The following is a 13,673-nucleotide window of genomic DNA, read 5'->3' on the forward strand; positions in this document are numbered from 1 at the left end:
TCTTGATCTCAGGGATATAAGTTCAAGCCCCACATTGGGTGTAGAGATTCCTTAAAAACTAAACATTTTTAAAAATAAACAAATAAATAATAAATAAATAAATAAATAAATAAATAAGATTAAAAGTCTAAGACTTGACTTTCACTGCCAAGAATATTTTAAAGAGGCTCAAAGTTTTATTTGAGTATCTTTTGTTGCTTTGCATCCCAAGCAAATCTGGTTGGCATTTGAGAAGGCTAAGGTTCTGGGCAATGATTGAAGGAACTTGTTTAAAGTATAAAAAGGACCTCAATTTGCCGGTGAGATACAAAATGCTGATGTCCTGGCTGCCAGGCCCAGCACCAACCGAGAAAGGGTCATCTCTCTGACACTCAAGGTTTACGGTTTTTCAAATCTCAAGTACTCTGCAATTGCATATTGTTTTAAATGATGATACATTTCTCAGAATGTCTCAGGATGAGATGGTCTCTCTGCTCTCAACAGCCAAGGGGGAAAGAAAGGAAACAGGCTTGGGGTCTGTCAGAGTCTGATAGAGGCCAGATCTCTGAGACTATAGAAAGTCTTACCAGTGAGTGGATACGTTGGTGGGTCCAACTTATCCCAGATAAGCTAAGAAACTCTATGGCATGTCCATAGTAACAGAAACGTGTCTGCTTTCCTTCTCGTAAGTTGGTGGCATTCAGAATAACACGCTCTGGTATTGGCAGTATTGCTCATGTGAATCTGAACACACGGTAGTTTATTGCCTCGTAACACAATTATGCCACCCTCTCTACATAATGCATTTGTTATCTGAAGTTGTGAGAGATGCTTGATTTAAAATTCATTAGCTCTAGAAAGATGACAAGGTAAAGGTCATTATTCCTATTTTGCAGCTGAAGAAATTGCGAAGGGAAGAAATCTTAACCTGGGGACCAGTAGGGTTTCCTGCGTTTGCTCAGTGGCTCTGACTGCAGGCCTTGCACTTTAAGAGGTGGAGGGCTAGGGAGCCATGGCTGGCCTCCTGGGGATGCAGCAGCCTCTCAGTTGAAGCAGTCTTCTCTTACTAGAACAGCTTACCTAAAGTGTTCCTCTACGATACTACCCACAGTTGGCCATTTTAGACCGGGCCATATTAATAATCCGCTTTTAAACAACCTGCTTCACCCTCCGGTCATCTGAGCTGACTGCAGACCTTCGGCCATATCAGAGAGACAGCCAGTCAGTAACAAAAAGAAGCCACGGGCCAGTTCTCTTTTGTTGAAAGCGCCCCCATCCAAAACTCAGAGCTCCACGTTATACTATCACTCCTAAGACCGGTCCGTGCATGAGGGTGGAGTGACGACACGTGTACAGTACGGTTCTTTCTGAGATCATGTGCATCTGGGCGACAGCTGTGTGTACTAAACGACAACGGGTCAGAAGGCATGTTACTCACGTAGAATCCATATCCTATTCTATTCAGAGTCATCTCTTTGTCTGGTTCCGCATATGGAAACGCTTCCCCTTCCAGCCCCATCCCCTTCCCCACTCCTCCATAGAACTCGCTTTCTGTCTGGAAGTACAACAAGACACCCGGTTAGATCAAACCTAACCCACCTCCATCACAAAGCTACCGCAAGCTGCCGCCGACGATTGTCACCTGAGGGGAGACCCCCCCCTCACCACACACAGCCTATCCGAGGAGTGCCTTTGTTTTTTCCTATCCTCATTATTTAACAGTGTGTGCCGATTACTCAAAGCGATATGGGCAGGCCCTGGTAAACATAGCGTTGCTGTAGTGTTAACTTTTTATAAGGTAATGCTCAGGTTGCCTGCAGTGTCTAAAATTACTCTGTGGCCAGGGCCCCCTGCTTTATCGCTTTCTATAGTTTTAAAGTAGTTTGAAGCTTGAATAACATAAAATAACATAATATAATGTTATTTATGTTATTTCCCACGTGAAGAACGCCTGTAAACCTTGCAGTATTGAAACTCAGTGAACAAGGCATCTTAGACAAGCTGAAAAACAAATGGTGGTACGATAAGGGGGAGTGTGGAGCCAAGGACTCCGGGAGTAAGGTCAGTCGCTGAAGGTCTTTTTGTACTGATTAGCAATCACGTTTTGAACCACTGTTTATTTTCCACCCCCAAACGGCTTTCCTTCCCAACACACACTCCCTGACACAGTGGGACCCCTTTATAACACCGGCGCTAAAGGGACCAGGCCCACAGCAGCCTCTAGGCCTGCCAGGTGACATCAACCCTTGACCCGGAAGGAGCAATTGTTGACATGGCCACGCAATCCGGCCCAACGCACTTCCAAAGCTGTAAAATACCGAGCTGTGTTATAAAGGGGTTTTACTGTATTTCACATTTCGAAAGCTCAAAGAGAAAAATCTAACAACCACAACAACCCCTCCCCCCCCCAAAAAAAGATCCATTTGTGACAGTACTTTTTCTTTACCTGTTACCGTGTCAGAGACTATAGTTGTAAATTCCTTTGGTTGTTAATATATTATGTCGATCCCATCTGAAAACAGTCAAAGAAATAAATAACCAAGACTGGTCTCTGTAAGCAGAATGCTTAGTCTCCTCCCAGCTGCTATCGTATTGAGTTCAGCCTCTATTTGGATCTCAAATATAATTAAGTCTGTCACACTCCTCTCTTCCAAAGGTGTCATTTGAATCTCTGTACGTAATACTTTTGAAATTGAGTCGCATGCTCCTTAAGGGTATACATTGTCAGGATAAAATCACATTGAGAAGCATGAAACACTCTTCCCCGCCTCCTTCCTGCCCCCCTTTGCTCCCCTAAGAAAGTTCTTTTTAGTTTCAGTTTTTTGCCTCGCCTTTTTTTGAACTAATATTGTGGTATCAGTTAATTCATTTCATGAAGTGCCACTCATTTTCCCTGTGCCGTGAACCATTTTGCTACTGGTTTTCCACAGCCCACAACAGGAAATTCTGTGAAGCTTAAATGCAAAGAACGCAAAACTCTTCCTTGTTGCTACAGCACAGCATGGGTTCTGTCAAAGGCCACGTCTCCCCCGTCAAATACCGCATGCATAGAACAATCTCCTGGCAGAGGGAGGGTTACCAGCACTGGTCCATCTCCAGATGGACTGTGGAACCTCCTGGCAGATAGCCTCACCAGCCTCCTTCCGGAGATGATCCACTGTCTCATCAGTGACAGAAACTCTTACCACTTCTCCAGTTACCTGTCTTTTATGCTGGAAGAGTGACTATCTGCAAGTTTATTGTGGACATGAGGCACGCATACCCCGGCCCTCCCCAGCCGTGCACTTCGATTCCTATTGGCCTTTTTATGGAGGTAAACAAGTATGGGACTGGCTCTCATAAAAATAGCATCAGGACATGGCCACGTCATCTCTCCATTTAATCCTTTAAATGGTACCAGGACTAGATGAGCCACAGGAGTGCTGAGCGCCAGTTTACAGCCATCAATCTGCTCACCGCGTTGTCATTTGAGTAAGATACTCAATTCACCCACTTAACAATGTGGGCATTCCATTCGATTGCATTCAGCAGCAAAATGGTTACACTCCCTCTAAAAAGACTACAAAATGCTATTTTATTTATTTATTTTTTTCAAAGAAAGGCTCCTGGCCCTTGGTGTGTCCTACCTCAAGGTAGGGCTCAAGACACCAACTTTTTTCTTTCCATTGTTCAGCAGTTCAGTTTTTGCTCTTTCATACAGGCAGATAGCTTAGTCAGATTTGCACAGTTTGACCTGAACGTCACTGACCGGCTTCCTCAATTCCCCCCCCCCCCATTTTAAATAGAAAACAGACAAGTGTAGTATTTTTTTAATTACTCACTACATTCCCTGGAGTAAAAACGAGCTGGATTTATTTATTTATTTACTTATTTATTTTCATCATCAGCCTCCTGGAGAAGCTTTCTGATTGGTGTGTGGAGCCAATTCAGGACCCAGTGGGTCCTCCTGACAGTTTCCCTAAACTCTCAGGAAGATGGAAGGGAGCCAGTTCTTTATGCTGTGCCCTCGTTCCAGCAGCACAAAGACTTGCCGCCCTGAGGATGAGAACTTAGCAACCAGTCCCCGAAGGGAGCAATTCCTCAGCCACCAGGGGAAAGGGGAAAGCTAATAATCCCTTTTAAACAAACCCTTGTGAAGTCACTCCCCAGATAAGAGTGTCAGGCACCTCTAATATTCTCACCTGGTAGCTTAAAGACAAGCCGTTGACAAGTTTGTCACAGGGAGAACAAGGGAGAAAGGGGTGTTGCGGGCCAGAGAGGGGAAAGAGTGCTTCAAGTCCCCAAATGAGAAGAGTGTTAACATTTATAGAGATTATGCCACGGCTCAACTCTGGCAAATGGCACCTTGAGGCTGGCAGAGGAACACATTGTGCTTGTGTTTACACTTTTGCTCCCGTGGCCAAGTGCTGTCTTATTTAGTTGCTGACACCGTTCGGAGGCACCGAAGGAATTAAGGAGTCCAAATAAAAGAACATCTAGGCGAGGATCACAACTGTCAACAGAAGCACAATCTACCATCTTGCGGGCCGCTGTGAAACAGCAGCCCGTTGCCAGAGTCGAGCCATAACACTTACATCAATGTTTAGTTGTTTTACAACCGAGAACTATCCTATATTGTTGTCATGTGTTATAATGTCCCATTGCTTTTGTTGCCCCCAAGAACTAATCACGTTGTTCATTTCTCTTAGGACAAGACCAGCGCTCTGAGCCTGAGCAATGTGGCAGGCGTTTTCTATATACTTGTCGGAGGTCTGGGGCTGGCCATGATGGTGGCTTTGATAGAATTCTGTTACAAATCACGGGCAGAGTCCAAACGCATGAAACTCACAAAGAACACCCAAAACTTTAAGCCTGCTCCTGCCACCAACACTCAAAATTACGCTACATACAGAGAAGGCTACAACGTGTATGGAACAGAGAGTGTTAAGATCTAGGGGTACGGTCAAGGTCTAGTAAACTAATCAGCCTTACATGACTGTATGTGAATCTCTTTTTTCTTTCTTTGTGTTTTTTACTTCGGTTTATTGTTTCAAGTATTGTCCAGTCTTTGCAACCATTTGTTTCTTTGAAAACAATGGTTGTGCTTTCAAGTCGGGCAGTAGCGCTTTTCTAATAGCACCGTCGTAATTATACTGTGGCCTGCAACCCAAAAGGAAGAGAAATTCTCTAGAGCTGCGCTGTTCCGTGGAAATATTTGTGAGCTGCCCATGTGAACCACAGGTGTAATCTGAAGCGCTCTAGTAGCTACACTTCTTTAAAGCAACACAAGTGAAATTAACTTAATGAGACATTGTATTTGACCCAATATACCCAAGATATCGTTCCAACATGTTATCGATATATAAAACGAATGAAATATTTTACATTATTTTCTTCACCCTAAGTCTTGGAAATCTGGGGTGTGTTTTATCCTCACGGCACATCTCAACGTGTCCTAGCCACCTGTTGAGGGTTCGGTAGTCACATGTGGCTGCCGTTTTGGACAGCGCAGTTCTACAGAGAGCAGCCGTTCTGGAACTGATGGTAAAATGAGGAATGGAGGCAGGGCATTGCCCCCTTCAGAAAGGCAGTGCTTCCATGGGGCACGGCGGTTCTCTTAAGTGTAAGCCTGAGACCATTTCTCGAATCTTTGAGTTCCTTTGTTGTCCGTTTCTTGGAAGCAATATTCAGGTAAGTGTCTCCCAAAGAACAGTTGAGGCTCCCTGCTGCTGGCTGCTCCAAATCCATACTTAGATAAACCTGACTGGTGCCACCTTGACTGGGAGCTACAGCCAACTCCCCAGCCTTCCTCTAACCAATAACTCAGACACGTGCAAAGGCAAGCTTGAAGTAGAATGATCGTCTATCTGTCCACTCTGGACGTGTTGAAAAGAATACAGTCTTGCTGTTATCTTCAAGTGCATCTGTCATCACCAACATGCCTCTCTGCAAGGAAAGAGAACAATTAGCAACTTCGTAGCCCTTACTTATTTCAGGTGGGAGATTTGTTACCCCACAAATCAACGACACCATGGATTTCCTGAATGCGCTTGAATTTCTACAAATGCAGTATTTGTGTTTTTGGTCCCGTTGTATTTCACACCGTGGAGCTAAATTCAGCCAATTTTTAAATAATATTTCATCCAAACAAATCTTGTGTCTTCACCACGGAAAGTATTATCTTGTTTGAGGAAGTTGCTGGTTGTCCTTTCCTGCTATAGACTGCAAGCCTGTGCCACAACATACCCAGTACACCGAGCTAACCCCCTGAGTGTTCCCAGCACATCGCTGATTGTACAGTACACAGGTTCGTCTGTAATTAGTGTTGTTTGCGTGCAAGTGTTTAATGTTCAGGGTGCTTAAAATATTTTACTCTTGAGTAGCTTCTATTGGTCCATTACAATTTGGGGCACATGATCTGCTTTTCCGTAGGGTAGTGCTGGGTGATTTCAGCTTTCCTTAATTATCCCAAATTCTGAGATACTGGCATCCAAAAAAAAAAAAAAAAAGAATACATCTGAAATCCTCACAACAGGTTTTCAAGTTTTTCACATCTATTGCCTCGTTTGAGGTAAGGGGTCGCAAAGTGTTTTCCCTTTCGTGGCAGTTCTGGAACTAGGGCCCAGACGCTCTTCCTCCTACAGTAGTCTCTTCGCAAATCCATTCTGCCTCTAACCACCGGCGGCCTGGTGGTTTCCAGGAACCTTGAAATTCCAATGGGATCCCATCAAACCGAAGGCAGATCCAAAGTCTGTGTCCCAGTTTTTTACAAAAAAGGCACACACCTCACTTCTTACGCATTCGACACGAGGTAGTATAGTCAATCTCTCCTACTTTCCCCACAAAGACTCTTTCTGAGACAGGATCAGGACTCAGGGTCACACAGCCTCCAGACCCTCTCTATTAGCAGCCATTCCATCTGAGAATCCATGTTCTGCTGGACCACAATAGCCTCAACCTCTCATTCAAGCCCCAGAAGAGTGCCTCTTAAATGTCAGTGTGCCTCGTGAATCACCTGGAGAACTTACAAAAATGCGGATTCTGGGGCACCTGGGTGGCTCAGCCAGTTAAACGTCCAACTCTTGATCTCGGCTCAGGTCATAATCTTGCAGTTCGTGAGTTGGAGCCCCGCATCCGGCATCTGCGCTGACGGTGCGGGGCCTGCTTGAGACTCTGTCCCTCCTTCTCTCCGCCCCTCCCCTGCTTGTGCTTGCTCTCAATACGTAAACTTTAAAAAAATGCAGATTCTGATTCAGCAGGTCTGGGATGCTACCTGAGAGGCTACACTTCTCACAATCTCCCGGGCATTGTTGGTGCCGCTGGTCCGGGGAGCAGTAAGATTCTAGAGAAAACTGTCTCAGGGCATGTAATTTAAGGAAAGAAAGGAAAGAGGGAGGGAAGGACAGAGGGGAAAGAAAAGACAGAGAGAGAGTGAGAGAGAGAGAGAGAGAAAGGGAAAGAAAGAAACTTGGGGTCAGCAAACCTGTGGGCAGAATGTTGCAGTCCTGAAGTGAATGCCCTGAAGTGAAATTGCCACAGCTTCTGACTTGCTCTCTTTAGTCACCTTGGTTGTTGATCCATTTTCTGAAGCAAAATTCAGGCTACATGACACAAAACTCACATTTTAATAGACATCAGTGCCAGTGTGGTTACGGCCCAGTTAGCTAGTACCTTGGCAACTATCCCTAGGATGAAAAGAAAAGCTGAGAAAAGCCTCTACAAACAAGTCTGTCCTCTGAGCCTATGTGAAGTCCCCAGACAAGAAGGAGGAGCCTCACAGGATGCCAGAAGAATCCTTCCACGTGTCAGTCCAAGAGGCACAAAGCAAGCTGAGCAGGAAACAGAAACCTCTCTGCTGTCCTCAGCCAGTTTGGTAATGTAATGGTAGGGGAGTGTTGGTTAAGTGAAGGGTGAGCCCTTTATCCATTCATCTTTTAATTCCCAGGAAGTTCTCGGAGTCGGCCTAGATCTGTCAAGGTCTATGCAGGGGCACAGAGATCAAGAGGCACCCTGAGATTTGACTTTTATTGCCAATTATCAGAGCCAGCCTTAGGAGTTAGGGGTGCCAGTAACTCTTGAGGAAACATGACCCCAGGGCAAATCACCTGCAAAAATATGATTGAGCTGAAACGTGGTTAATAAAAAACATCCTTGGGGTGCCTGGGTGGCTCAGTCAGGTAAGCGTCCGACTCTTGATTTCAGCTCAGGTCGCGCACTCACGGTTCTGGCATTCGAGCCCCTCGTCAGGCTCTGCGCTCTGGCTCCCTCTCCCTCTGCCCCTCCCCCACTCGCACACCTGTGCTCTCGCTCTCTCTCAAAAATAAATAAACTTAAAAAAAAACCAAACACGTCCTTTGAAAGCAGAGTCATCTCCCCTTCTGTATGGGTGAGAATAGTCAGCATTATTGGACTTGTGGGAAGGCGTGCCTCAGCCTCAGAGCCGGCGCCCGGGAGGGAGCGCACAGCCTCCCGACTGCCTGTTGCCTCTCTGGGTTACTGACCAACTCCCGGAAGCGTGGCCCCCAAAGCGTGCCTTGGCAGGTGACTGACTCACCGCACCCCAGGGTCGACTCTGCTGTCTCAAGAGATTCTTCCCAATTTCCTCATTGCTGTCAAGAACTACTTCTAGCTTCTTTGGTTTCTTCAACAACGTTTTTGAAATGCTTCTCATTTTCAAGACCTCAAGCTGCCTGAAGTTAAAGAAAAAGATTTCCATTTTTCCTCTACGATGCTTCTGCTTAGCCTTCCCAGAATATGTTAACTTTGTTCATACAACCCATTTTCAAAAGGATCAATTTTCCTTCTGCAGCCTACGCATAGGCTGGGGCTATGGTTCCCCAGACCATTTGCTGGGGAAAGTTTCCCACTTGAAGAGTTCATCTCAAGGTTACGTGGAAACCACATTCTGGATAATTGAGGTGGTGATGTTCTTTGTTCCCAGAGGACTCTTCACGATGATACTTCATCGGTCCCCATTTAAAAGCAGGAAACAGAGGCAGTGACAGATGTAGGGGCTGTCCCAAAGTTATGCAGCTATGAAATGACATGCCACGGCCAATGGAGAGGGAGGATGGGGACTCCGATCTTTCCGCTCTAGATACAAAAATTTCTCCAAGCTTCTGAGACAAATATGACTCTGGACTCTAGAGATTCCAAGGAAGAGGTTTACCTACTTCCATGTCATTCTCATTCTGCCCTCTTTGGGGGCTTTTGGCCTTCAGGTGCGTCTTTGACATTCTTCTTACAGATACTTGCCTTCCAGGGCCAGCGGTGGAATGTGACTATGTCATTCCCTTGGGCAAAGCTCATTGTTAGCTCAAGACAAAAAGAAGCGTTCCCTTCGTGTACAGGGAAAGGATGGAGAAGAGGCAGAAAAGTGAAGGCAGAAAAGCGCCCTTAAGTCTTCAGAGTCAGGGGCAAATGAATCCCCTGCACTAGTGAATGCCTCCTACAGGAAGGCAGCACCAGCATCCCAATCAGGTCCGTAATATCTAGGCAAAGACCCCACGGATGCCAGCCAAGCCCCTTCATGGGTATCACTGTTCTGGCCCCTTTCTGGAATGTGCTGTCTCTTTGAAGTCCGTGTGCTGTTTTCAGATTTGAATAACTAAGGTTGTAGGTATTGAGAGAGCCAAGCTGTCACCTTTCCGGCAATGAACGGCACATTTCCTTCTCACAGTCAAATGGATTCCAGTCAAGCAAGCCACAGAACATTGTTTATCCTCTGTCTTAGGTAAACAGTCCTCTGTCATAGGGTCTGCAATCAGAATACACTCCGCGGGTTAGTTGTCCTGAATATCTACATATAAGTGCTCCTAAGGCTTTCTAGTATACCTGCATCCTAAGTGATCAGTGCCCTAAGTTAGACTTCATGTAACGTCTGTATATTCCTTAGTGCAATGCCCGGTGGAGAAGGAACGCAATTTAACCTATTGCAAAGCATTTGCATCAGGTCAAAGAATTTAAGCAGACTTGTTGCCTAAAGCCAGTCAATCTGGGTGCGGCCCCAGAGATGCCCATCTGAGAAAACATTCACGGTTCTTGTCCAAGATAGACTGAGCCATAATAGACTTTGCAATCCCTACAAGAAAGCCCGTTCAAATGTAAGTTTCCCCTTGTCTTTGCAGATCCCGCCCCGTTGGAGGCATGTGATGAGAGGAATCACCGAAAACGTGGCCGCTTCAAGGATCCTGAGCCAGACTTCACTCTCCCTGGTGTCGGGCATGACACGAATATTGTTGATGGTGCAATGACCTTTCAATAGGAAAAACGGATTGTTTTTCCCTTCAGTGCCTTATGGAACACTCTGAGACTCGCGACAATGCAAACCATCACTGAAATCGTTTTGCTTTGCTTGAAAAAAATTAAAATAAAACCAACAAAAAACATGGACATGCAAGATTCCAGTATGCGGAAAAAAATCGTATTACAAAAAGTCAATTCAACAAAAGCCATTCTTTGATACCACTGCTCAGTATACAAACACCATGTTCTTTAATATACACACACACACACACGCACGCACACACGCACGCACGCACGCACACAAATTTAAAATTCCAATTCAGCCAATAGGCCCATCTCAGCTAAAATAATTAATTCCTCCTGATTAAAAAAAAAAATCTCTGACTCCCTGTGTTTGGGAAGACAGACTGGCATTTCTTCTAGGATCTGCTGACCAGATGTTTTTGGTATTTCCTGTTGGTAGTGATGTTCTGTGCACCCTATTTCCTTTCAACGTTGCTGAAATGTGTATATCTTTAGAATGTAAATGCAACACTTAAGAAAATTCAAACACTTTTGGAAAAGGGACTCAACCGTGACTTCTCTGTGTTCTTGAAATGGTTTTGTGCGAATGCTTTGATAACTTCCCACTCGGTGAAGGGATTCCCAGAGCTTTCGAAATGGACTTGTGTGTGTAGCAAGGGGCGAGGCACGATCAGGCGTACCTCTCGGTGCTTTCCTACAATGGATCCCGGGGCTTTCCAAGAAGCCTGGAATTGCAGCTCACAGATCTGTTTTTCTTGCTTTGGTGTGCGTTTTAAGTCAATACAGCTGAGTCTTTAGCATTGAGGTGAGGGAAATGCTGCCTACACTCCCAAATGTGTTTAGAATATCTTTCTCAGAAACAACACTGTGTTTAAGCTCCGCTTTTCTCCGCTAAGTATGCCTTTCAAGTGTACACCTCGGAGACAGGACCGCGTTGCAAGGCGGGCCAGTGGGTTCAGACCACGGTTGTCGGTCTGACTTTACTCTTGCTAGGTCTGTCTTCCCAGCTGTTGCCTGTGACTGCCCGTGGCTCTCCGTCAGACTGCATGTGTCCTTTTCTAGTTTGCAAAGACTAAAATGCATTCCCAAACCTACTGCTAAACCGAGGGCCTCAGCATCACTCCCAGGTCCTTGCTCGGAGCAGTCTCTCCACTGACTTTCTCAGAAGATCGCGCCACTGCTCCACGGGCTATGAAGTAACTGTGTACCTGCCGTTGGCATCATCAGAACAGTCAGAGGAAATAGTCTCCGCTCACTAATTACCTCCTATATAATGACGTATGCTTTCTGTAGTTCAGTAGTTTGCTCTCATCAGTGACGTGCATTGGGAAGTTTCCAGACTGTAAAAACTAGGAGCTTGAATTCATTTCCCAAGTGTGACCTTTAGATGCCTAGTTGACTCGCTGCCCATTTGCTCTTGTCTTCAGAAAAGGAAGGAGGAAGTCTCGTTCCGATGAAACGTTTTCAGAAAAGTGTAATATAAACTTTCATTCCAAAAATGGTGTCATAAGCGAGTAACTCACCTGTCAAATTTTAAATGGTATTGAACAAAAAAAAAAAAAAAAGGAAGCTGTTGTGTTTTCGTTTTTGTTTTGTTTTCATGAAACTGTGATTTTCAACTTCTGAATGCTATAATGTCCAGAGCAGGAAGCTAACGCTGTGCAAATATGAAGTTGTATAAAACAAATCAACCGACCTACACACAAATGTTTTCGTAGGCACTGTATAAGGAGAGATGTATGTTTATGGACTCAAATCAGTTTTTCAGAGGAAACTTTGCTGGGAATGAAGAGGCGGATAAATTGGTTTGTTATTTTTTAAAAACTTGCATGTTTAAAAAACAAACATTGATTGCTTCAAATTTCTGCTACTAACTTCAAGCTATGGGAGTTTGGCGGTAGTCACTTGAGGATTTTTTTTTTTCCAATTCTTTTCTTTTTGTTGTTAAAGCTGTACTTCAGTGAACAGAAAAATTGCCAAGCCAACTAATGGCCGTAAAAGCGTAAATTGCATGTGTGGGCATAAACTACGGAGCCTCATTGCCGTGAGGTATTGTACAAAGTTTTAATACATTTTGTAAATAAAATTGTAAAGAAAGAAGTCTGTTTCTGTGCTTTGACAGTTTAAAACGGACGTGGATACAGGTACCAGGAAGTTATTATTCATCAATTTACTTCCCACCGGAGGCTTTGCCAATGATACCACAGTTACCTCGCCGGTGGTTTTCATAAAAGATTACGCCGCTCCCCTCCCCCGCCCCAACTCATCTGTGACCACAGTCACGCTCCGAGCCCTCATCCTAACTATACATTCCATTGGAAAAACCTTCATTCCAGCAAGCGTCACCGATCTAGAGTTCAGAGAGAAACAATGAATGCAGGACTATATTGATTCTACAGTGTTTCTGAGGGAGAGACAAAAGGCTGCTAATCAAGTCTGATTTGTAGACTCTGAACATGGAGTACAGTTTTACCCAATACATAAAGCAAGTGTTTAAATATAGGCCAGTTTTATATGATGGCCGCCCTAGAAAACAGGAGATAATGATAGGAAAGGAAGGGATAATTTGCGGCTAGGCCAGCAACAAAGAAAATTACAGCTGAGATGCTAGAGAGAGGAAGGAAGGAAGCCATCTGGGGTCGGGGAGTGTGGAACAGAGAGCACGAGGCCTTGGAGACAAAGAAAACTCAGAGTGGGAAAGGAAATCGCCCAGAAGAGTCTGAAGTATAGGCTGATATAAACACGCTGAGGTTAATTTGGCCTGGAGGCTTCGGCACATTACTCCAATCTTCACCGTCGTCAGAAATGCCGATTGGCTGACGAACCGTCACGCTTTACAGCTCTTCAGCTGCTTTCCTTTTCTTCGATTAGGTCGCCCCCGGCGGTCCCACCAGAAGAGAACTGATTCTCTAGGGAGCAGATTCCGTGACTAGATTGGAGTGATGGTTCCCTAGCTGGCTGATAAAATCAATTCAAGTACCAAATGATGCCCCCGGATCTTCTGAAATAATAGATTCCTATTTTAACGGGAACTTCAATCCCTTACCCCAAAGGAATAGCCACTCTCAGGTACTGTGGCAGATGACGATGGAGTGCAGTTTGGGTTAGCAGGGGTTTGGGGTTTTTTTCCTCCGTGGAGGAAGGGACAAGCAAAAAAAGATAGTCTTTCTCAGGCCAGACTGTAGGCAGCTATATATCTTGCTTACACATAGGGTCATCCTTGCCCACCAACCAGGTCTGCAAACGGGTCTTGAGTTTCAAATGCCACACTCCCCCTGCGCACAAAAGGACAATGCCTTTTGGTCCCTGCACTGGTCTCCTTGCCTGTCAAGACTCACATCTGACTGCACCGTATGGTAAAATCTTCCAAAAGGAAGGGCAAAGACATTTAAGGAAACCTTGGTAGGCTCGTGGAAGAACAGCGCGGCCCATCACCTTCCTGCCAT

At 45.1% G+C, this 13,673-nt stretch overlaps 1 protein-coding gene across 3 annotated transcripts in view; it reads left to right on the forward strand.

The window, feature by feature from the left end:
* Positions 1-12,327, forward strand: part of GRIA3 (glutamate ionotropic receptor AMPA type subunit 3) — a 266,006-nt gene extending 253,679 nt beyond the window's left edge. For 2 of the 3 annotated variants that reach the window (XM_030305646.1, XM_030305647.1), the window contains exons 15-17: positions 1,926-2,040; positions 4,668-4,915; positions 10,086-12,327. In XM_030305646.1, the coding sequence (XP_030161506.1) occupies positions 1,926-2,040; positions 4,668-4,913 (361 nt within the window). In that variant the 3' untranslated portion in view covers positions 4,914-4,915; positions 10,086-12,327. The remainder of the gene's footprint in view (positions 1-1,925; positions 2,041-4,667; positions 4,916-10,085) is intronic. The other variant, XM_030305650.1, reaches the window with a different exon arrangement.
* The last annotated feature ends 1,346 nt before the right edge of the window (positions 12,328-13,673 follow it).

The sequence above is a fragment of the Lynx canadensis genome, chromosome X, assembly GCF_007474595.2.
Source record: "Lynx canadensis isolate LIC74 chromosome X, mLynCan4.pri.v2, whole genome shotgun sequence".
Classification (NCBI taxonomy): Eukaryota; Metazoa; Chordata; class Mammalia; order Carnivora; family Felidae; genus Lynx; species Lynx canadensis.